The sequence below is a fragment of the Pinus tabuliformis genome, chromosome 5_1 (genome assembly GCF_031772625.1).
Source record: "Pinus tabuliformis cultivar Carrire ecotype Pingquan chromosome 5_1, CPIR1, whole genome shotgun sequence".
NCBI classification, from domain to species: Eukaryota; Viridiplantae; Streptophyta; class Pinopsida; order Pinales; family Pinaceae; genus Pinus; species Pinus tabuliformis.
Window position 1 is genome coordinate 631,383,872 of NC_142305.1, and position 26,341 is coordinate 631,410,212.

The window sequence follows — 26,341 nt, forward strand, 5'->3', positions numbered from 1 at the left end:
AATTAATATGTATATATTTTTTTGCAAATTTCAAATTGAATTTGTACCACTTAAAAATGCAAAAACCTTAAGTCTCATCCTACAAATAAGTGTCCCATCAAAATACTTATTAAAACATTTGTTTTCTAACTTTATGTCAATCCATGGAAGTTGTTCAATTCGATTGGGTCTTTTTTATTTCCAATCTTTCTATAAAGAAGACTTTTTTTTTTTTTAAATACAACTAGTTTTCCTCATATTTTACAAAATTGTATTGGGCCTTTTTATTTCTAATCTTTCTACAAATAAGAGTGTTTTTATTTTTTCTAAATACAACTAATCATCGTTAAAGTAAACTTTACAAATAAAAAAAAATAATACACATTTTGATTGCCTGTAATTTGCAATATAGATAATCATTTTAGTACAAACACTTTTATTCAAATTAACCTAAATACATATTACAATTTTAGTGAAATGAATTTCACAATTCAATTTCTTTGCTTCTTGTAAAACAACTCAAATTTTCTATGCATCTATTGTTATCACTTGACACCTATCCTTGGCCAAACAACCATACCATGACAATAAGGGGCTCGCATAACATAAGTTGTAAAGTTATATAAATATATTTATGCTCGTCTATCCATTCAATTTAAGCTTTGATTATTTTTTTCAAAACTCATTGAATTGATCTTGAAAAGCTTAACTATGCATAATATCTTGTATGACATATGCAATCACTCTTTTTTATTTTTAGTGTTTGTATTGTTAATTGTTTATAGGGATGTTTTTCTTAATGTAGTTAATATTTTGGAACTTTATTGTATTCTTTGTTTATGTTTATGGTATTATAAGATATTTTTTTAATTAAACAAGTAAACATATCATTCTAACTAAGCAAATTAAACCCTATATATATAATATTCATTTATGGTAAAAACAGTGACATGCCATCATTCATTTAAAAAATAAAATATCTTAGATAAAATAGTTAAACATTAAAAATTTGAAACTAATATGATTTTAACCTAATCATTTAAAAAGGCATTATTCATAAGTAAGTTTACCTTAATTTAGTTGTGACTATGGGTGACGGATCCACTAAACGTGATTGGTGGTGAGATGTTTAACGCATTAAGTTTTCATTAAAATAATACTTTCCTTTACTTAGGAAGAACGAAACCTCTCTCTGTCAAAAGTTAAAGCCATGCCGGTTGTCATCCACGATATCTTGACTACAAGCAGAAAAAAAAGGTTCTCATGGGTCCTCAACGCGGAAATTGCTTCAATAATAAATTAAAAAAATTAAAAGAAAGAGGTGATAAGGTCATAAACTTCGTTCAATTTAAACAAACGGAGGTCCCTATTTGCTGAGCCTACCACGTTTCAGAGCACTTTTGTTCTCAACTTATTGCCAAGTATTCAGAGACACAGAACGCAAGAAAAGCCGAGTGAACTAGTCGTAACTTGGGGTCATGCGCTGCGAGTTACAGCGCAATAAAGATTGAGTGTATGAGTGGTCATCTCCTGGTAGACATTTTGCAGTTGTTCTGAGAGAAACCAGACAATCGTATAATTCTAATCTTGTGGTAATATGGCATCCCGCTCCGCCTCTGCATCCACCTAGTACGCCAACACCAACTCCTATGCGTATGACGTGTTTATCAACACAGAGATCCTGACAGCAAGAAAAAATTGGCCACCGATCTCTACAATGGCCTCACCAAGCACGGATTGAGAGGGTTCCTGGACAATCAAGAATTGCAACAGGGCTAGTCTTTAGATTTAATTTATTGGATCACGTATATGGCATTTCTGACTCGCAATTGTACTCTGGACATTATTTAGGGACAAGCAACAGCTCCTAGAAAAGGTCGTGGAAGGAGGGTTGAAAAAAGTTCCAAGAAAGCTCGATGTGTCCAAATATCCAATCGGTCTGGAACAGAAAATTAAAGATTTTGAAAGGAATATATGTTTGCAGCAGCAAAGCGAGAAGACCAGAGTTATAGGAATTGTAGGACTTGGAGGGGCTGGTAAAACAACCCTCGCAAAAGAAATATTTAACCGTCGGAGATCACAATACAATAGATCTTGTTTTTTATATGATGTTATATACACAACTTTAATTTCTTTGCAGAGTCAGCTTCTTGAGGGGTTGAAATTAGTTACCTCTCCTAGAACTGTAGAGTCGGATCCGTAACAGTCCAAAGTACTTCACACGGATATCCAAAGAAGGCTCAAGATTAGCGATAGATGGTCTGGACCAACTGGAGAAGAACATATTCTTAGACATTGCCTGTTTCTTTCTACACAAACAGAGATTACAGCGATAAGAATATGGGACGGATCTGGCTGGGAAGGAGAACTGGGTTTTCAGAATCTAGAAAAAAGGTGTCTCGTAGAGGTAAGCGACAACAATCAAATAAGAATGCACGACGACCTCAGGGATATGGGAAGAGAAATAATGTTCTGAAAATAATGTTTTTAGTGTGATACTGAAAATAATGTTCTGATATCAAATTTTGAAATGCCGTTATGGTGTGAAATATTTGTAAATTTTGGGTTTTTCATCTAATTTGCATAAATATGGTGTGAAATATTTGTAAATATACTAAAAACCGTGTATGTTCATGAGTACAGAACCCCAGCAAAGAAAGAAGGTTTGGATGTCGGATTTTGCTCATTAGCTCCACTTCATTCTGCAACCAATGACAATACCAACGGATGAAATCAGCAAAGCTTCTTCTAAGTTCTAAAATTATAGGGAGAATAAAAAAGCACAATGCAATATGTTAAATGCAGTGCATCACCAAATCCACAAAAGAAAAGACCCTCAAAAGGGCAACTTTAGGGCACCCCCCAGAAAATGCCTTCACTAATATCTTCTTGAGTTTGAAGAAGCAGCCAACTTCCAAAATAATACCTGTAACATTTTTATTACCTACCTGAAATTCATGCTCAGCCTCTCTACTACCCTCATCTAGCTTCTTCACAGCAGCAAAGGAATCATCATCAAACATTGCCTTGTATGCACACCCAAATCCACCCTCTCCAAGTATGTTATTGCTGCTGAAGTTATTTGTAGCTGTTAGTAGTTTAGAATATTCAATTGCAGTTGCACATCCTTTTTTCTTAGAAACACGGGAGTTCAAACGAGGAGAGGCATGAGTGGAATACCCCTATAGGCATCTGTGAAAATTCAAATTACAGGCAACTTAGTGAGCTAACCCTAGATCAAAATAGTCGTAATGTAACTAATCGAACTCTCATGTAAACAGAGGTCATCCGCACCCATGGCTTTTTATAATTTGTTAGAATCCAAAATTTTGATTTTATCAGATGATTCAGATCATGGAATCAAGTCTGATGTTTATTATGTTTACCCCCACGAAAAATAATAGTTTGACAGAGGAGAAGAATTTCTATAGTCATGGAAACCATTCCAATGCATTGGCAGTAATGCATAATAGTTAATATGTATACATACATCCAAAATATATCCACACAGATTCAACAGGGGAAGCCATAGAATCTCAGCCCCGAATCCAATCAAACAATATCTCCATAGGAAGCACCACTCTCTTGTGGCTGCCCTGTTGGTGTACACATCAAGAGAGGGTTTGGTTTCACACAGTGAAAGGGATAAAATATGACATAGTGGTGATACCAACCTGAGGCGTCTGGATCTAAATTTTGCTTGAATGCATGAGGTTGAGGTGAAGAAGGAGCAGAGTTGTAAGTCTTTCTATACAACCAAGTACAAACCGAAGAAATCATGATACATCCAACAAATATTGGCAGTATGATAATTGCCAATAGCAGTCCTTTGTTGATGTGATGAGATTCTTTGTCTATCTGCATTGGAGAACCTGTGTCTGAACGCACAAGCCATTTTGCAATCGTCAAAAAAACAAAGCGCAATGACTTCTCAGAACTTGTAGAAAGATGCAAACAAGCAATTCAAATTGAGAGATTTCAATTTCTGAAGAAATCTTACATAGGCTGTATTTTTTAGCATAAATATACTCTTCAAAAATTTAATGAAAATGTTGGCGTTGAAGCCCTTACCGGTTGAATTTTCTTGTTTAGTTCATGCATTTCTTTTTGCCAAGGGATCATCAAGTAAGGAAGCCGATGACAGTGTGAAATGCAAAGAAACTGGCGCAGAGGTAGGCACCAATAAAGAACGTCCCTTTGCAGTTTTGACTTTGTTAAAAAGAGAGAGACTCAGAATCAAAATATGCAGTAAAACTGAATGCCCCATTTTGAAAATGAGTTCTACTTGAAAGTCAGTCAGGCTGTGGCAGAAAGCTCAGCAAATATTCAAAGAGTTAGATATCTGCATTTTCTAAAGGAAGGTTCAAACCCAAAAATGCATAGCACTGCTCTCAAATTTGTAAAATTGGTAACAAGAATACACGGGGTAGATCAAATCCCATTTACACTGGATTTTTTTGAACACTTCAAGCGAGAATGTAAACAGATCTCTGAACAGAGAGTTGATCTTCACTGATCACAACAAGATTTGCAGCACCAAATGCCCAGCAGTAGATGCAAAGTGGTCCTTCAGCGCTTATCCGTGAGCCCACACATATCACGCATTGCTGCGAAACGAATGGTTGGCGGTGCGTCCGTCCGGCTTCGGCTTCCTCATTAACAGTTCAATTTTTAGTTTTGGATCAACGATCACACTTTATTCAATCGTCTAACACCACAAATCTACGGTCAATAATAGGACACGGGGACGGCTAAGGCAATTCATTTCAAATGGAAACGCCTTATGGCGTAAAAATATTATTGTAATGTAAACATTTTAACTAGCAAAAAATAAAATACAAAAATATAAACAAAATAACCTTGTAAATATAAAATAAAAATGACCCATGTTTGTAACAACCCCTCGTTAAAATTTCATGTAATAAAGTTAATAAAGGAAAAATAAGACAAAGGTCATGGGACAGTTATTCCAAGTTGAATGTTGGTCAAAGCATCCTAGTGGGTGTTCATTTCAAGTTATTAGTGGTTAAGGAAATTGACAAAGACATTAATAAAGGATTAGGAAAGGAAAACATGCATTAATTGGTATTTTGTTAATGAGAATAAAGAGAAAAAGGAGAAAATGGAGATGAAGGGTCACAAATTTGCATGAGAGGAAAATTGAAGGAAAATGAAGAAAATAGAGGCCTCAATGATAAAAAGGATTTTGAGAATCAATTCATGAATTTTGTCACTTGATTTTTTTGTCAGTTTAACTTTGGAATTGGTTTCAGAGAGATAAGAGAACCAATAGGAGGAAAGAAAACAAGAAAGGAAAAGTTGGATCAAGTAGCTTCAACAAAAATAATTGCAAGCAACGGGTGGCATGTTTAATTTCCTAGTTGTTTGAGAATGCATGGTACATGCATTTTTCATTTGGTTCTCTTTCTTTCCTGGCATGGGTTTTCCAGGTGTGTGTTGTAGCGGCTACAACCACCCTCTAAAATTTTTCCATAACCTGTTTTGGAGCCTCCCCTACCAACCTTACACAACACTTTGTCTTGCTTCCTCAAGTACTCAAGCTTCAGTGTTTTCCTCACACAAAGGCAGCCTGTCGATCACATTCGATCGATTCCCCTCAAAGGTTTCTTACCCAGACTTGGTCCAACTGTAGGCTAAATAGCTTCCCAGTGAAATTTTCACATTTCTGGAGGGCAACTAGCCTTCCCTCTAGGAATTGTGTAATTCCCTCTGATAGCCTATTGGGCTCTAGGATTGCGCAATCCTGCCAGCTAACCCTCCCAGCAGGATATGCACAATTTTTTCCATCAGCAGGTTGTTCAACCCAGCATTTGCGCAAATCTAGGTAGCAGTCAACTGCTCAGCCTAGAAATTGTGCAAACCCCTTAGACAGCTAGCCTAGCTCCCAGCCAGAAATGCATCTTTTTCTCTAGTAGTCGAGCAGTCTCTTGCATGTGCAACTGAGTTGATCGGTTCCCTCCAGGACCAAGCAAAATAGAATTTCATGCATAGGTTTTGTTATGCTCCTATACCAATAGGTGTCATATTCCATGATTGACTGGTAAAATCCCAAATATGTTCATCCTTTCCATGCTGCAAAGGTTCCATATTTAAAAAAAAAATCAAAAAATTAAAAAAAGAAAAGAGGGTATGCCCTAAAAGAAAGATCAGAGGGCAAAAACAATGAAATGGTCAAAAAGAAAGCAAATAAACCCCAAATGAAGAAGACCAGGAAAGTGTGCTAGTCCAAAATGCCACTACTATTCTATTTTTTTCAAAGAATCTCATTGTGTGCAATTAGTTGACTCTTGTCACAGTTGATGGATGGCCAAACAACTTAATGTTGGCCAGTTCATGTTTGAATTTCTGGTTTTAGAGATAGAGAATAAGATCTGTCCAAACAATTCAAGCTTGGCAGATAAATAGTTAGATAAAGAAGCAAAGGTGCTCAACAGCTAAATCTAAGTCCTTGGAAGGAATAAGGGCAGACTTAGATAGGATGGCAGTTAAAATAAAAGAAGAGAGTAAGGGTTTGCTAGTTTAAATGCACCCAAGGAAAAAGGAAGAAAAATGTTAGGTATAATAGGTTGGGTAGGCAGTTTTGATGTTGTAGAAGCAGGCTTATGAGTAATTTTGTTTTTCAAAGGTGATTCATCTTATTACTATCATAAATACCTTGGAAACTATGTGGTGACAGATCAAATGATGCATGTCTAACTTCCCTTCACTCTTCTCCCAAAAAAGAAAAACACTTACTAACCTCCCCCCAAGAATATTGAGATCTGCTCAATACTCTTAAAAACACTCCATTTCATGAAAAACCTAAGAAGTATGACATTCTTGCTTTGAAAAAAGAAACCACATTTCTTGTGTAAAAATCCTTTTCTCCCCTCAGCCTAAGTTATCACACTTTATAGCTTGGTGCCTCTTCATAAACCCATATTAACTGCTAACCATATTATATAAACCCCTATACTTTTCCCCCATGCCCGTACTATGTAAATATATGAAAAACCCCAAAAAATTTAATATCCCACCCTTGGTTAATTTATAACCATAACACTATATCAAAGGGGATTCAAGGTTTATCTGGAACCTGTGAATAATCTTATCAGCGACCTCGGGATTGGTTAACCACCCAGGTTAATCAATAACCATATTAAACCCTCCCCACGTGCACATATGCCAAGTTTTATTAATATCTGGTTAATTAACGCTTTAAGCGCCCCGACAGCCAATCGCAATTGCCCCGGTATGTTTAAAAACACTATTTATATACACAGGTCCCACGCCATACCTCAACGCTAGCTCTGTTGACCGCTAGCCGTTAGATCCGGGCCCGCCGATCGGACGACCCACGATCATATTGTGGCACCCCTCCATACCAAATATTAACGCCTAGGGAACGGTGGTATCCCTGCCATACTGAGGACACCCGGTGCCCTCCCGGCATGCTCGCGGCCCTCCCCACCGATACCACCTTGGCTGATAAGCGGTGCGGGCCAATACCACTTACCGCCCCCACTGACCTCCCCGCTAACATCATCACTGCGTCATTTGCCATGTCACCTCCGCGTCATCGCCACGTGAGCCTCCATACCCTACTACGTGACAAAACATCACGTCATGCTGACATCATCCGAAAAAAGTGCCAAAAGCTCGCCAAAGCCAATATTTGTTAAAAAAGCCCGTAAAAACCATCATTTTCATTCATTTGCTTCCCGAGACTGTGCATGCAAACTACGTCCAGAAAACTACAAAAGCTCCAGTCCGCCACTCGGCCAGCATAATCCGGAATCCTGCTCTACAATTCATCATCCAACCTGTAAATTACGCTCTTTCGCTAAAAGAACACAGGTACTTTCGCTTTTCGAACCTGTGTTTTTAGTTTTCCTCAGTAAAATTATACCTGTGAGAGCCAAATTAAGAACAGAATAGTCTATTAACCCATTGAAATTCACCAGAACTCCCATTTTTCCCCTTTTTCCCATAGAAACTTGACCTCCAGCTTAAAAACATGGAGAATTGAATAATGGAAGCTCTCATGGCCCTTAATGTTATGCCTTTCAATGCACCTCATAAAGACCTGGAGTGGTTACCCCTGGTTGATAGAGATTTTCAAATCCAAGACTTAACTGGTGACCAAAACCACCTCCAAGCATTTTGTGAAATCAAGAACAGTCACCTAAGTAACTCTGACCTCTATGGAATATGGGAATCCAACCTGCCCATGTACTACCTCCCCTCAGTCAATGTTTTTCCTGATATAATCCGCCTATGTTGTGCTAATTATGAACTTGCCCAAATAGCAGTCAAGACTCCATTTGGAACTGTTCTGTTTATATAACTCCTGAGTCCATAAATGAGATGTTACACTTCAAACCCATTAAGCCTCTGGCTCCTCTTTCTATGGGATTCTTGCTTGAGCAGGGCCATAAAATGTCATATTCAGAGATAACCTGCATTGCTCAAACATTTATGAGACCAGATTTCCAGCCCAAATTCCCACCTCCCTTTCAACATGTCTGGTTCAATAAAGCTGGAAGATTCATCATTGATATGATATCCTATGTCCTGGGATTCAAGACAAGTGAATATGTTGATGAGACCACCCTGGTTTTTTTGTCCATATTTACTCCAGGACAGCCCCATGCTATCAAATATGACTATGCCACTTTCGTGGCCAACAAGATCCATGACCAATTCTTGAGTCTAGACAGAGAAGGAGTCTTCAAGTATACCTCTTGTATATATCATCTGTTCCTGTATTTCCAAACATAAAATTTTTAGTTTCTCATGAGAAAATTGGATTTTAAAAGAGAGCAGAGGTCTGTAATATTTTGGACCTTAGTCTTCCACAATGTCGATGACTCCCCTTATACCTACTATGAATTCATTGACTTGTTCATACATTCGGTTTCCTCTCTACTAATGAGAGCTCCTCCTCCTAGACTCTCTGGTGATATGCAGAAGATTTTACAGCTCTCTAAGAACTACAGAATAGGTGACTGGTATTTCTACCAGAATCACACTGAGATCAGGATATATGGCTGTGAGTTGTGCCCTTATAAGCTGCCCAAGTATGTGCCCATGAGACTGTTTGCTCTGGAATATTTCAGGCAACTTAGTAGTGCAGATTTAACTCATTTTTGCAATGTGAAGAAAAAAGCTCAACTGAGGATAAGGAACCAATTAGGCCCCTTTATCATTAACAAAAGGGAAGCATGGCAAGATGCTGATAAAATGTTGGGGGAACAACTCAAATTAAAGAAGAGCTTTCGGTGGGTATCCTATGACCCAAATGGCTTTATCAGTGAAAGAAAAGTAAAAAATAGGTTATCAACCTATAAACATTGTAGGATCCCTGTAATAGAGCAATTTTCTAGTCAAGATGAGTGGGTAGAGGGCACATTGATAGAAGAGCTTACTAAGCACTACAACAGATGTAGGGACATCAAAGGGCAAATAAGTGCTAGATACAGAGCAACACAAAATGATAGATCAACCAGCAACATCAAAGGAACAGGGCCAAGGGAAAATTCCTCCTATTCAGACCAAAGCACCAGAGTTACCAGCATTACAGACTCCTCTAAATGAGGAAAGGGGCAGGAAAAGAGACAAAGAAGAGGCCACACCTGTAAGTGGACCAGCAGAGCAACCAGGGGAAAAAAAGCAAAGAATAAATCCTCTATCTGAAGAGGAAATTATTGAGGAAACCATAGAAATCCTAAGAGACAAGAGGGAAACCAGCCCACAGATCTCCCCGGTAATAGAAACATCCACCATCCCTCATAGGCAGGACCTAGAAAGGCAGCATAGTGTGGAAGTTTCCTCCATAAGGCCACAAAGCAAGCAGGGCTCTAAGATCAAAAATATATTCACAAAGATAAAAGCTTGGAATGACCCACTGAGGCTGCAACTTTATAATCAGCTTCTCAAGATGACCCCCACCAACTAGCAAAGCTTAATGTCTTCATATGACATTAAAGAAGGAAAAATGATCTTGAGCCACTTTAAGCCTAAAGTGCAGCAGCCACAGTCAATAGCTGACTACATTAGAACAAATCTAGAGGTCCTTGCCAAAGACATTCATCCTATGGACCAAATTGAGCTGCATAAGCAAATTGGAGAGATGGTCTACTCTACATTAGTAGATAAGGCAATGTTGGCTTATAAATTACAGAACTCATTGAACAACACATCTGCCCAACTGGATTTGGAGAAGGCATCTTCTTTAGCCAAAGACAATAGAATAAAGTCCTTGGAAGATATTATCATCGAGTTGGGACATGATCCCAAGGATGCTAAAGGAATAAAAGCATTGATGAAGAAGAAGGGAGAGGGTATTGTTGCCATTAGGAAACAATTGAAGCTACCTGCTACTATGCATCCACAAACTACAGAGGTTGTACAACCAAAAGCAGAGGAGGACATGATGGACCTGCTTATGAAAATGAATGAGAGACTAAGTGAGACAGAGCAGGCATTAGAGAAAACAATAAGAGAGAAGTAGGGAGAGTCGACCTCCCAGCCACCTAAAGTAGCTCCAACATTCAGAACTGCCCCTCCAACATCAGCAACAACATCAATCACCACAGGTACTTCAACAACAACAATAGCAGTAGGCAGCAGCACTACCATGACCACAGAGGAGTTAATAAAAGCCATGGGAGGAATTAAAACTCCAAGTATCAGAATTGAAAGAAGCTAAGGAGAAATTGGCAAAACTAGAAGTGAGTTATGACAAATCCAAAATGAATGTAGCAAAAAAGACAAGAGAGGTGAAGGCATTAGAGAACAAGGTAAAAGCGTTGGAAAAGGACCTCTCTTTAGATAAGCCTCTGGGAGAAATCAAAGGAATTTTGTGGGCTAACATCAATCAATCCATTAGTAATGTGTGGAGATCTATTCAAACTATTTATGAGCAAATTGACTTGATAACAGTAGCCTAAGTGGAAATTCAAAAGGCCAGAACTCTATTGGGACATATGCCCGAACAGACCAACAGGCTAATCCATTTTTTGAACACAAAGACTAGTGAAGAACTAGCAGCACTAGACATCAGAGACATGAGAGGCACCATCCTAACAATCAAAAGAGTTCTGACCAAGAGAACCCTAATGAAAAATCTGGAAAGGAGGTGCCATGATATGCAAGTGGAGATAGACTCTTTTATAGAAAAATTTGTAGTTTTTCATGAAAGGGGCTTGCCAAGTTTGTTGGGAAGCAATGAATGCCTGTGGAGACAAGTTGAGTACACACACAAGTTGGACAAGCATGCTACTGATCAAGTAAATGCACCATCAAGTACTTCAACAGAGAAGGCCCTTCCATCTGGCCAAACTCTCTACAACAACTTGGAAAATCTATTTTATATTGAGCATGAAGTGAAACATCTTTTTACCATCCAGCCTAACTTCTTCAGGTACACAGACGCTGATGAGACTTTGAGAAAGCTGCAAAGGCATAATTTACCAGAAGAGCAGTGGTGGCAAAGCATGTTGGAAATCCTATAAGCATGTTTCAACTTTTGTTTTACCCAGGATACAACAGATACCATAAAGCGGAGTATAGGAAAGGATAAGAGTCATGCGGGGCAGCAGGCTATCAAATCAAAATTAAATACGCCCGAGAAAGCTGAGGCGGTAGCGTGGAATATCAGTGGAAACAACCACCGGCCAACTCACCGAGCTTATAGTCAACACATCTCACCAACTGAGCAGCCAACACAACAACATTTACTTCTTCATTTATTTCTCCCTGTTTTCAAGATCATTTACTTCTCATGTAAAGTAGGTATTACTAGATATTATCTCTTTGAGATATTTTGTAAACACTTTTGTATAAATACCTCCCTAAGTGAAGTATTTGGGGTTGGTGATACACTTCTTAGACTGTGTTGTAACTCTTAAAACCTTCTGAATACAAAATCTGCTGGAATCCATTGTTGTTGGACTCTCTGCATGCGGAATTGATAGCAGAGGACCTGTTACAGAATTCTTGAATCATCTTATGGATCAATAAGTCCCTCTTACTTTTTTTTTCAGTTTCTATGTTTACTATATCATATATGTTTCATGATCTAAATAATAGAGAAAAAGAATAACTCAGAGTTTGTTTGTTTCCACTCTGTGTTCAATCTCTGTTATTATTAATGTTTTCTTCAGAATTAGCATAAACATGAATTCTTACCTGCTCCTGTTTCCCTTGGTTCTTACATCTTGAATATTAGCTAAGGAATTCTTAACTGCTCCCTAGCAATAATGATCCACTTTCCCTCTGTCTACATGATGAAGGATTCTTAATTTCCCTTCACCCACTAACTTCATCCCATCTAATTCTAGCTTATAAATTGTTCCATGATTCATTACCTGGCTCTGTAGTACCACCCTCTGTTGAAGAAACCGCATCCAACAGTTCATCCTCATAGACTCCATTAGCCCAATGGACTGAACTTCTCAGGTTTACACACCTATTCTATTGAATATCACCATCCAAAAATCAAACAAACCCTTGTACTTCATAACTATTAATATACCTTAAAACAAAGATAAATTAAAAAGAGAAAGCCCTCTCTGGATGCAGATTGACTAAAACATGCATCTAAAAGATTGGTCTGTGGTTACCTCGGCCATATTCCCTTTCTTACAACTTTTGGGAACAACCTGAGTGATAATAGGTTTCTTCTCCCAAGGCAGCATGCAAAGGCATCCCTTGTCTCAGGGATCTATATTTAGCAGTTGGAGGTTACATGCAAGGAGAAATTCAGAAACCTCCCACCAAGTGTCGTTTCCCATAGATTTTTGGCTTTCGCATCACAACCTCAATGTTATCAAACTCATCAACCAGATGGTGCAGATGTCATTCCTCACATCAACCTTGCATCTCTAATAGCCCACATCACATCTAGGAGTAGTTGGCACATTCAACTCAACTGTCTTGGGGTAAGCCCACTTCCCATGCCTTGTGCTGCATTTCTATCACTTTTTGTGTTTTCGCTTGTATGAGTATTATTTGCTTGATTTCTTTGACCTCTTGTTTCCGTTTACATGTATACTAGCATGTCCTAGCTCTGTTTCAGTTTTCGATACTATCTCACTATTGTCACATACATGAAACTGTTTTGCATGGACATTCGCCCAACTGGCGAACTACCTCACCCACATGCATGTTAATCTTCTCGCTGAATATTTCATTCATGTTTTTCATGCATTGTTAATCACTTTTGCTATCACTTCATGTTGCTATACATTCATGTGCTCATCTAAAGCAATCGAAATTTTACTTGGCCTCGTAAACATGGAATGCTAATGATATAAAGTGACCAAAAGATAAATAAGTAAAAATGGTTATCGAAACCAGCACAAACAATGCATGATAAAAAAAATGAAAAATGGGGCAAAATGTCACATACCCACTTAATGAGACTTCCGTCTGCTTCCATACTCGATGTTGCCCAAGACAAAGCATGTCATTCCACGAGTGTCCACATCCTTGTATCCACAGTAGAATTCATCCTTGTATCCACAGTAGAATTCATCCTTGTATCCACATACAACCTATGTTGGCCATACCCTTCCGTAAAGAACAAAATAAAATAAAATGAAGCCAAAAAGTCTTTCTACTGGTCAACGACTTAAAGACTTTGAAGCCTGTATTTAAAAGGAATATTCTCATACCAATATCCTTGTTTGTTTTGAAACTATATTCAAATACATCACTTCCTCCAAAAACTTTACATACTGTGGATCGTCATAATACAAGTCATTAGTTAAATGTGTTGGCATTATGATACATATTTGGCATTATGACACAGGTATTGTCCTTGATGGCAACTCATACAGATCACAGATCACAGTTCAGGCTCACAGAATGAAGAAAGAGAGGTATACATAGGTTACCCATTGACCAAGCTGTGTGTACATGTGGGTTTGCAGACCAAAAGGCACGTATAGCATACACATGCATTTTCACGGAAGGAAAGGCGTGTAGATGTTGGAAATCTTAGTTCTGGTCTGTGGTATTTGGTCCATGGTATTTTGGTCCATGGTATATCTTGTCTGAAGTGTTGACCCCAGGTATTTGGTCCAAGGTATTGATTCTAAGTGGTTTTGGACCATGGTATTGAGTAAGGCCTAAGACTATAAGAGGAGGAGAAGATCATTAGGCAAAGACACTCAAGTATTGAATATCTAATGAAGAGCAAGATCTAGAATATAGGTCATTGGCTTATGGTGCACAACTGGATCTGAATCAAGGATGAACCTGAGTGCTTGATGAAGGATAAGTTCTATTGATGGGTCAAGATATTAAGGCTTGAAAAGAAGTATCTTTGTTTTGATATTTATCTAAATAACTAGCACATGTTGTAATATTATAATATGATGATCTGGGTATCACTAACATCTGGAATTGTTGTAAAGTTTAAATCATCATTTATAGATATGTACGTAGGTTCACTTACGAAAAGGCACGGATACATGCTAGTTCTGCATATCAAAACATCGTATATGCAGGTTCTCCTTGAGATAACGGCGTATCTATATAGGTTCGACACATTGAAGTAGTCATTCCTTTTTTTCCTTTTCAATTAATTTATTAATTAAAAAAAATCATATGAACAAGTGTTATGTGAAATAAGTTATGATTTCATGGTATGGTAATAAAGGCTATTTACAAATTAAAAGTTCCATGATAAAGTGAGAGTGAATCTCCATGATTAAGAATCGTGTTTTTATTTATTTACCAGCATAGATCCATCTTTACTCTAGATCTACCAAGCCCCGAGAGGGACCAAATATTTTGTCACTCTATTCTAGTTTGCATATCCAATGTAAAGATGGATCTATGCTGGTTTAATTCCCCCCTTTAAATAGGCTACATTCAATGTGAATACCATGGGTCAATACCATTGGTTCTCAATGTCATGTGCCAACTTTATTTTTATTAATATTAGTACTAGAGTTAATAATATTTTTTTGCATGGTATTAATAATAATTTGGCCCATTCGCTTCACCTAAATAAAACCTCATTTTTGAGTGAAATATGGAGTAAATATTAAAAAAATGTTTTATTTATTTACAATACCTCTTGTTTATATGCAAATGTGGTAGCATACAATGAAATCATCATCATGATTATACATAATCATCAAATGAGTACATCATAGCCAGGTGAAAGCATGAAGACGGGTTATATTTTTGGGGAAAATTTGGTGATGAAATTTCAAGTTTTTCCTCTTTTATCAAATTGAAGCCCTCAAAATTCATATAAGCATTGTGAATTTTGATTCAGAGTACAAAGACAAATTGTGGAGAATTATGTTGTTGTCCTAATGATATTTTTTGTAAAAAAACTTTAATGTTGTATAATATGTCAATTTTCCATTAAATGAAATGCCTGTCCTTGCAAATTTTCACACATCTTAAGAGGTGTGTGTGTGTTCACATAGAATAACTTAATCTAAAATGTGTAATTTAAAACAATATATATATATAAACATGATCTACACAGAGAGAGATAATTTTTTCATATTAATTTTCCTTTTATGCAAAATTATATTTTTTTATTTTTTTTTGAAGTTGGTGAAGTAATATTTCAATTGAGGCTCCATTGAGCTATCATAATTATCTTTAAAAAAAAAGCCTCTCAATACTTGTCTATAAGCGAATCTAGCTATCATAATTATCTTGAAAAAAAAGCCAAAGCCTTTCAATGCTTGTCTATAAGAGAATTATAAAATTGATTTATTCGACAAAAATATTTTTTATAAATATTCTAATATATTCCAAACTCTAATTTTTCTTAAGTATGAATCTAAATTTTATTTTATTTTACTAAGAAAATAATTATAACAATATATAGATAATTGTTATAAAAGATTCTAACTTTTCCTTTTCAATTTTGAAATTTTTAAGAATGATAATTTGTTTATTGCTTTGATTTTAAATATAACATATTTTAATACTTAATCATTTTATATAAAAATTTTCAATAAAGATAAATCAAATTAAAATAAATAAATAAATAAAAACAACGAACTAAATTAAACTAAATTTTATAATATTATTATTTTAAAAATAATTTCATATGCACATTTAAATCTATATTACTCAAATTCAAATTAGTCAAATAATGTTTTAAAATTTATGATTTCCTTAAGTTTTTATTATTTTAAAAATATATATTGCAGACATAATTCAAGAGTAATTTTTTATATATCTACTTCACACGTGTGTACATTGAGGACATAATTGAGTGCACTCACATTCTACAAGTTGAGAGAGGTTTATAACCTCAAATACCATTGCATCCATTACAACTATAGTAATTATAACTTACAACTATTACAACTACAATAATTATCACTTCACTCATTTCTTTCTTTTCTTGAACAAGTGGATATTAATGCAATATATATATATATATATATATATATATATATATATATATATATATATATATATATATATATATATATATATATATATATGAGTTTGATTTTAGTAGATATGATTATGACCAAGGGAAACATGTTTACTAACTCTTCATTGAAATTTATAAAATATACATTTCTAGCAACGTCATATTCACATTTTTGAGTTTCACTTATTCATATAAAAAAATATAATATTTATTAAATCAAATTGATAAATTTTCTTATGTTTAATCATTTTATTATTTTAATTATATTTATAATAAATTTAATATTTAAACTATAACATTGAAAATTTAAATCATATTAAAAACAAAATTTTAAGTTACCAAACTATAAATATAAGAATATTACAATTTCAATTGCAAGTGGGATAGAATCCGTTTTCAAATTTATACACTAGAAATGCAATGAGAAATTAATCCACACCATTGTTAATTACCTATTCAAATGTAATTAGCTTTTTTTAACTATCAAATATGTACAATTTTAAAGTTTGGGAATGATTATGATATTTAAATAAATTTTAAAATTTCCAGCTTTACGACTCGATGGATATATAGGGCTTGATCTATCCATAAAGCTTGATCGAGCTCCTAATCTTGGGTTACACATGATATCAATCAGAGTTAGTTTTAATGCTTGATTGAACTTCTTTCTTAGTGCTCGAGGAGCCCGAATGAGTGCTTAAAAAAGGCTTGATTTAGCCATCATTTTTTCCACCCAAATGCACCTAAAAATGTGTAAACCAACTCCATGTTTTTGCCTAGTCATCATTAAAACCAATAATAATATCAATTTGGTACATCATAATGATCATCACATCCACTAATAATAATAGTAATAACTATTGGATCCTCGACATGAGGTCCTCAAATAATAATGTATGTTCCATAAGCCTATATCATGGTTAGAATAATGTAAAAGTCATTCAAACAGAACACTGCTCTACAATAATATTATCTTCAACTACCCCATTGAAAGAATAAACTATTTATGCAAATTTACACATCTAGTGTTTATTTTAATTCAACAATATCCTGTATTGACCCATGAATTAATAAGAGAATATCCTAAACATAAAGTAAATGAGATAAGTGGAGGATTTTTTCATATTTTTCCTAGCAATGCTAACAGTCCTTTAGCTCATAATAGAGACATTATCAGTGTTCGGTGATCTAAATTAGATAATTATATTGTTTGGAATCCATCTCAATGGTTTCAAGGTGGAAAAATTAGAGAAATCAACTTATAGGAAAATTTTTAATAGTGAGGCCCAATTTGGAGAATTGATGTTAGAAACATTTAGGGCTAGTTTGAGGTCTTAAATGACATTTTTCAGGGTAAAAAAAATCCACTTAATCACGCATCGCCTATTGTTATTACACAGTCAAATTCCTTTCCATCGATGCAATAATAATGTCAATTGGAGTTTATATTCAAAATTTATGCATCTAATAAGTTGAGCTATTTTGATTGACCACCGTAATTGGAGAGGATGTCATTTATGTATTTAGAAATCAAATAGGATTAGAAATCAACATCTGTAGACTGAAATAGGTGTAACCTTGTGGAAACAAAGGTTCACTACTTTTAGGCAGTGGTGGAGGTGGCACACTTCCCACATTTGGAAAGCCTTCAGGTGGAAAGTTATATTCAAAATCATTTCCAACACCAGGAGTGTGAGTGGATGAGACTTCTAGAGGAGGATCTCAAGGAGAGGTTGGAAACTCACCTTCTGATGCCATGGGTGGAAACAATTGGTGAGGGGGAATCCATGACGATCATGGAGAAAGATCCAAAGGTACACTAGGATTATCATACGGATTGTATGGCTATTGAGGAGATATGACCAATGGACCAAAAAGTGGATTTGGATGAAATAATGAATACCTCTGCGGAGCGTCAGGAGTTTCTCGAGAGATGATCAGTCTCCAGGATAATTCCAAGTTCAATACCTTGGGCTTTAAATGACTTTGAAATCTCAGGATGGACTCCTTTTGATGACCCTTTACAATCAGATGATGAAGGGGATGTGTAAGGCGAACCTGGTGGTTCAACCACGATGACCTTCTCTAAAAACCAATAGGGGGTGGTTGATTTGAGCTTAAAATTAAAATTTACTATCAACCAGGAAATGTGAGGCCAAGCGTAACTGCATAGGTAAGTCATGTTATCGTGGGCAGTTAAATTTTAGAACTTAAAAACAAGAAATAAATAAAAAAGGGTGCACTAGGCAAGAGGGTTTACCAAGTATCCGTGAACCATAATATACACTTTAGTTGAAACCAATAACTTAACGTATGGAGACTAATATCCCTGAATGTTGTGTTCGGTGTATCATGTCTACTAGGCATTTGACTTGATTACTTGTGGCTAAAGGATAACAACCTAGTGGGGTCTCCCGATATATACGTGATGGTATGGGGAGCAAGAGTGTTCCCATAATCGTTGCAAGAGTGTTCCCATATACTTGCCACACTTAAGCGCCTCCGATATACCCAAAAGTATTGGAGAACCTCCAAATACTTTCGTACTGGAACAAGATTTCACCCCCGGGATACAATGCATGCAGTTAACGATAGCTGCTAGGTTTATAGATGTCAGAAAATGTCTCTAGCCTAGACCTATAAATGTTTTCATTAAGATCCAAACGATCCTTATATTAATTTAGTAAATTTTAGTGTTATTATTGAATTACGTTTCAATTTTAGGCTCAAACAATGTCACCTGAATCCTAGAATGCACCTAAATGAGAAAAGGAAACTTTTCATTTCGATGAATGTTATACTAGCAAGGGAAGTGAGTTCAATCAATTAATGTAGAAAACAAGAGAATGCATCAAAGAACATGCCTCCACTAATTTTTCCCTCCAAATGAAATATGCAAAAGAAAAAGACTAAACTTCACTTTCACTATGCAACATGAAATCTATCAAAATAAAAAACGACTTTCACTTCACTAAGATGCACTTTATCTAGATGATGTTCTCTTTGATTTTAGATGCTCTAATGCAATTAAGCTTCAAGTAAGGTAAAAATGAAATTTTTGATTCAAATGATCCTAATGCAAACGATGAACCAATCAAAGCAACACCAAATCAAATCCAAAAGCACTCAATGAAAATGTATTTCACTCTTCTCTTTTGAATCAATAAACAAATGCACTCTTTTCAGTTTGCAAACCAAGCAATGTAATATATGCTTGATAAATCACAAAGATGAATTTAAAATGCAAGATGACCTAAGACAATTGGAAATCAGCTTTGCAAAAGACAAACCGAAATTAATGCAAACCAATGCTTTGAATGATTTCAATAGATAACCACATCTAATCAATCAACAAACCACTAACTTAGTGACGCTTACAAGTGGCAAGTGACAATCGAATGACCTATAAACCCTAAAATCAATCCAATTTCACTCAAACACTTGAAAGCTCAAAAGTACAAGAATTTTCTAATCAAATCAGAAAATCAGGAAAAAAAATCAGTAAATCCAATGATATTGAAAGCCTTCAGGTTGGTAATTTATATTCAAAATCATCGCCAACACCAAGAATGTGAGTGGATGAGACTTCTAGAGGAGGATCTCGAGGAGAGGTTGGAAACTCATCTTCTGATGCCATGGTTGGAAACAGTTAGTGAGGAGGAATTTGCAATGATCATGGAGAAAGCTCTGAAGGTACACCAGGATTATCATACGGATTGTATGGATATTGAGGAGATCTGACCAATGGATCAAAAAGTGGATTAAGAGGAAATAATGAGTACCTCTACGGAGCATCAGGAGTTTCGCAGTTATGTTTTTGAGATGATCAGTCTTGAGGCAGAGGATGAGAAGAAAGGGTTTGAATACTCGGGATAATTCCAAGTTCAATATCTTGGGCTCCAAATGATTGTGAAATCTCAGGATGGACTCCTTCTAATGACCCTATAGTGTTAGACGATGAAGGGGATATGTAAGGCGAACCAAGTGGTTCAACCACGATGACCTTCTCTAAAAAACAATAGGGGGTGGTTGATTTGAGCTTACAATTAAAATTTCATATCAACCAGGAAATGTGGGGCCAAGGATAACCGCATAGGTAAGTCATGCTATCATGGGCAGTTAAATTTTAGAACTTAAAAACAAGAAATAAATCAAAAAGGGTGTACTATGAAAGAGGGTTTACCATGTATCCATGAACCACAATATACACCTTAGTTGAAACCAAGAACTTAATGTACGATGACCAATCTCCTTGAATGTTGTGTTCGATGTGTCATGTCTACAGGATGGCTGACACGATTACCTGTGGTGAAATGATAACAACCTAGTGGGGTCTCCTAAAATATACCTGACGGTATGGGTAGCAAAAGTTCGTGTTAGTGTTGTCTAATGCATAATAATTAGTGAGAGTGTTCCCATATACTTTCCATACTTGAGTGCTTTAGATATACCTAAGAGTACTGGAGAACCTCCAAATACTTTCGTATTGGAATAGATTTCACCCCCGGGATACAATGCAAGCAGTTAATGATAGATGCTAGGTTTATAGACGTCAGAAATTGTCTCTAGCCTGGACCTATAAATGTTTGCATTAAGTTCCAAATGATCCTTAGATTTATTTAGTAAATTTTACTGTTATCTTGAATTATGTTTCAAGTTTGGGCTCAAATGATGTCACCTGAATCCTAAAATGCAACTGTATGAGAAAAATAAAATTTTCACTTCGACGAATGTAATACTAGCAAGGGAAGAGAGTTCAATCAATCAATGTAGAAAACAAGAGAATGCATCAAAGAACATGACTCCACTAGTTTTTCCTTCCAATTGAAATATGCAAAAGCAAAAGACTAAACTTCACTTTCACTATGAAACATGAAATCTATCGAAATAAAAAATTACTTTCACTTCACTAAGATGCACTTTATCTAGATGATGTTCTCTTTGATTTTCGATGCTCTAATGCAATTAAGCTTCAAGTAAGGTAAAAATGATTTTTTTTATTCAGATTCTCCTAATGCCAACGATGCACCAATCAAAGCAACACCAAATCAAATCCAAATGAACTCAATGAAAATACCTTTCACTTTTCTCTTTTGAATAAATAAACAAATGCACTCTTTTCAGTTTGCAAACCAAGCAATGTAATATATTCTTGATAAATCAAAAAGATGAATTTCAAATGCAAGATGACCTAACACAATTGGAAATCAACTTTGCAGAAGACAAATTGAAATTAATGAAAACCAATGCTTTCAATGATTTCAACAGATAACCACATCTAATCAATCGACAAACCACTAACTCAGTGACAATTACAAGTGGCAAGTGATAAAAAAATGACCTATAAAACCTAAAATAAATCCAATATCACTCAAACACTTGAAAGCTCAAAAAGACTAGACACACTAGATTTTGACAAGGAAACCCTAAAGTTTTGCCAATATTCAAGATCAACACAGTTGTCAAGGCCAAAATGGCATTGAACAGGGAATCAACGCGACTGTTTTAAGGGAAAGCATGCTAGAAGCACGATTGTTAGAGAAAAAAGTGCTTTGGGCGAGGAGTAAGGAAAAAAATAAGGAAGGTTTCCACAAGCACTCTAGACTTAGCACTCTAAGGTAGCAATCAATGATTGGACAAACCTATACAGACTCAAACTAATTGAGAACTTGATGGTCGATCAAAATAATCAATATATCATATGAGAAAAGAGATTGAACAGGCTATAGCTTTCCCAGGGTAGTCACCATTTTATTGTCAATGTAAATACCCTCTGTAGCCAGAGATGATCCCTCTAGCCCAATGAGTGGGTCTAGAAACAAACTAAACAAACTAACATACACTTTCCTAGCTTATGTTTAACAAATGTAGAGAGAAACAGAAACCTACTTTGCTCTGATGTTAATCGCTCAATCCTTTTAATGTGATTTTGATTCCTTTGCTCCCAGGCTCACTTCTTACTTTTTCTCCCCACCCACGTACCTGCAAGAAATATCAAAGAGATATGCAATATACAAGAGCATATATGGCATACATCAAGGAGTATTAAGCTAAAATCATAAATATTAACACAATTACGGAATTAATATAATCTTGATGGAATTGGCCATAAAATTCAAACTAAGACTCAAATGGGAAAACAATCAATTTCCTTAAAATCCTAGCATTGAGTTATGGAAAGGGACATCATGTCGGCCTAAGAGAGATCAATTCAGCCCAAGGACCCTCATTCAACCCACAAGAAGCCTATATTTACAAGGAGGTCGAAGTCATTTGAGGCATTCATTCTCAAGCAAGTTCGATATCTCAAGGAGAGCTGGAGAATGCGAAGTCTTTTGCCAAGAGGTCAAAAAGAGTACGATTTTAGGGAAGTCCATAAAGGGGAATAAAATATAGATCTTGGTGCCTCTCTCTCTTTGTTTCATGATTAGGGTAAATTTTATAAAGAAATATTTCCAGTGATTATGGGTAGCATGCTCATATGGACCCCTATCCAAAAAGTATTATTAAAGCTTACATAACCCTTTTTTCTTGCTCATTTTGATATTTATACCTAGGATAAAGGTCACAATATGTCCCTAAATAAATTTTGGAAGTAACTTAAATGGGACCATAATCAATTTCATTGGAATCCAATTAAATCAACCAATTGAAAACAAGATGGATAAGAAATAAAAAAACTCAAAAGACTCCAATTAAATCAACCAACCAATTAGAAACTAGATGAATAAGAAATAAAAAAACTCAAAAAAACAAAACTCAAAAAAACTTAACATTGAGTACATATAAATTTTATGTAAGAAATAATAAATTTATAAAAATCATAATTAGCATATTCTCAATAATAAACCAAATAAATAAATATATACTAAAGTCTTGAGAGTGCTATTAAATTGTTTAAATCAATATGAGGTTTGTAACATATCTCCATGAGAATCACTTATGAAGTCGTTATAAACGAATTAAACTATTTATAATATTTAAATTTTCTACATTAAATTGATTGACTCATTGATTGACTCTTATTAACTTGCATGACCTTTATTAAATTAATTTCATGAGTAAATGAAGCAATATATTTTATATTTGGGCCTTAATGACTATTTTTTAGGGATAAAGAAGGATTTATGTGAATGTCTTATTGGAACTTTATTTTTGGATTTTATTTCTTATATTTGGGCCTTAATGACTATTTTTTAGGGATAAAGAAGGATTTATGTGAATGTCTTATTGGAACTTTATTTTTGGATTTTTTTTAAAGAAATATTTTGTGTGAACTATGTAGCCAATTTATACCTCATGTGTAGGTTTTTCTAATAAATCTTAAAAAAAAATGAATTTTGTAATGCTTGTTTTTTTAATAAATCTTGAAAAAAAATGAGTTTTGTAATATTTGATAATAGTTGTATTCAACTTAGGGATATGTATATGAGTGTAAAGAGGATATAATTGGAGTTTTGAGGTTGATATATGTGTATTTTGTTAAAGTTTGTAAAATGAGTTACCATCTAAATTCTTTTTGCCTTGACAATTGAGAGTGGATTGAAATTCTATAAAATGGATGCAAAAACTATTTTTTTTGCCTTGACAATTGAGAGTGGATTGAAATTCCATAAAATGGATGCAAAAACTATTTTATTAAAAGGAGATTTGTAAGAGAATGTTTTTATTTCTTAACTAAAAGGATTTGTTTTGAAGGGATAACAACACAAAATATGCAAATTTATCAAATCTTGCTTGGTATGAGAAATTGACTAAACATCTTTTGAAACTAAATTCCAAACACTATGATATTGATGATGCAACTCAACTTGTTAAGAAACTTTGCAAAACTATTATTTATCTTGAGGTGTATGTAAATGATTTTCTAATGACGGAAAACCATGAAAATTACATTACATTGCATCCATAAAGAAAAAATTGAGAGAAGGTTTTTAGCGAAGTTACCAATAACAATCATGATTTATAAAATATACATGAAGAAACTATGCAAAACTATTGTTTATCTTGAGGTGTATGTAAATGATTTTTTAATGACCGGAAACAATGAAAATTACATTGCATCCATAAAGAAAAAGAAATAATTGAAGTACATTGCATCCATAAAGAAATAATTGGGAGAAGATTTTGAACGAAGTTACCCAGATTCATAAAATATACATGACCAAAAAAAATCAATCCAATTGTTTGGATATTCAAATCTTCGATTTAAGTTTATTATAACAAAAAAAAGTATTAATATAAAATCAAACTGAATGAGCGAACTTACAATTGGTTGATGATATCTATAGAAAACTGATGAGCTATTGCTGTGTTCACCTCATACAATTCTTTCAGAGCCCTATTAAATAATTCATTAGTTGGATCAGCCCCAGCCATAATACGCTGCACCTTCTTCTTAGTTTTCTTCAACCCATGTAAGTATGCCAGCTTTACAGCTTCGATAATGGAATTTCTTCCTACCACAAGGGCCTTTGACATTCTCTCATCTAACGTCTTCGTCAGATGTTTTACTCCGTAGAAATGGGCCACCTTAACAAGTTCCTTAACACTACGGAAACGCTTATCTTCCCTACTAAGCTCCGCTGTGTACAAAAACTTCACAAATGCTTTCACAATATTTCCTGAAACCCCATCAATGTGCACTTCTTTTCTTTCATTTCCTTCCAGCATTGCACGGAATACATCCGACTTACTCGCCTACACAAATAACGCAATATAATAATCATCAATATCTATATAGGGTAATTGATGGCGTGGCGTTGTTTCTTGATTTTTCAAGTTAAATAAAATTATGAGTTTTTTTAAAATAACAAAAAAATACGTGATAAATCAATTAAATAGATTACTATTTTTTCTTAAAAAAAAAACAAACAAACTCACCAGAATGAAAGAATGTGCGTGAAACAAAGTTCCATCAGAGGTGCAAACTATGGTAACATCAGTAGTGGAGGATGCTTCACCGGGAGTGAAGTCCCACTTTCTCAAAAATTCAACCTCTTCGTTCGAATTTTCAAGAGCTTCCAACTCACATGAATTTTTCGTTCGTTGGTTTTCAATCTCTCGTTTCAACTCGTTGTAACGAGTACACGTATGATTAAAACAATTAGCACACGCAGAATTAACCCCTAGCACAGAATCACAAAGTCTGCAGAAGGTCTCATTTGGTTTAGAATTGACACCATGTGCCATGCCAGGTTGCTGTTGATTCGGCACCAAATCCACACCTTGTGCTATGCCAGGCTGTGGATTCGGCACCAAATTGACACCTTGTGCTATGCCAGGCTGTGGATTCTGCACCAAATTGACACCTTGCGCTATGCCAGGCTGTTGATTCGGCACCAAATTGACACCTTGTGCTATGCCAGGCTGTTGATTGGGCACCAAATTGACACCTTGTGCTATGCCAAGTTGTTGATTCGGCACCAAATTGACACCTTGTGCTATGCCAGGCTGTGGATTCTGCACCAAATTGACACCTTGCCCTATGCCACGCTGTTGATTTTGCAGATTTGGGTTAAAATTGACACCATGTGGCATGCCAGGCCATGGATTCTGCACTAAATTGACACCAAGTGCAATGCGGGGCTGTGGATTCTGCACTAAATTGACACCTTGTGCCATGCCAGGGTGTGGATTCTGCACTAAATTGACAGGGTGTCCAATGCCAGGCTGTGGATTCTGCACCAAATTGACACCTTGTGCAATGCCAGGCTGTGGATTCTGGACCAAATTGACACCTCGTGCCATGCCAAGTTGTGGATTTTGCATTTTTTTTACTACAAAACCAATCGATGAATAGCTCTTTTGGATAAATTGAACAAACTGCCTGCAAGCAAAGTAATAATGTTAATACATTCTACATTGGCACCCGTTCAACTTATCTACTTAAAATAGAAAAAATAGAAATCAATATTAGAAATCAAGGAAGGGCTT

General features: G+C 35.4%; 1 protein-coding gene across 2 annotated transcripts in view; it reads right to left on the reverse strand.

Annotated features, from left to right (window-relative positions):
• Positions 1-26,341, reverse strand: part of LOC149166539 (uncharacterized) — a 43,954-nt gene that overhangs the window by 17,458 nt on the left and 155 nt on the right. Inside the window, exons 2-4 of one of the 2 annotated variants that reach the window (XM_089432658.1) lie at positions 25,289-26,234; positions 24,675-25,105; positions 22,134-22,387 (exon numbers count right to left, since the gene is read on the reverse strand). In XM_089432658.1, the coding sequence (XP_089288784.1) occupies positions 22,363-22,387; positions 24,675-25,105; positions 25,289-26,176 (1,344 nt within the window). In that variant the 5' untranslated portion in view covers positions 26,177-26,234 and the 3' untranslated portion in view covers positions 22,134-22,362. Of the gene's footprint in view, positions 1-22,133; positions 22,388-24,674; positions 25,106-25,288; positions 26,235-26,341 lie in introns of those variants that run through there. The other variant, XR_016260883.1, reaches the window with a different exon arrangement.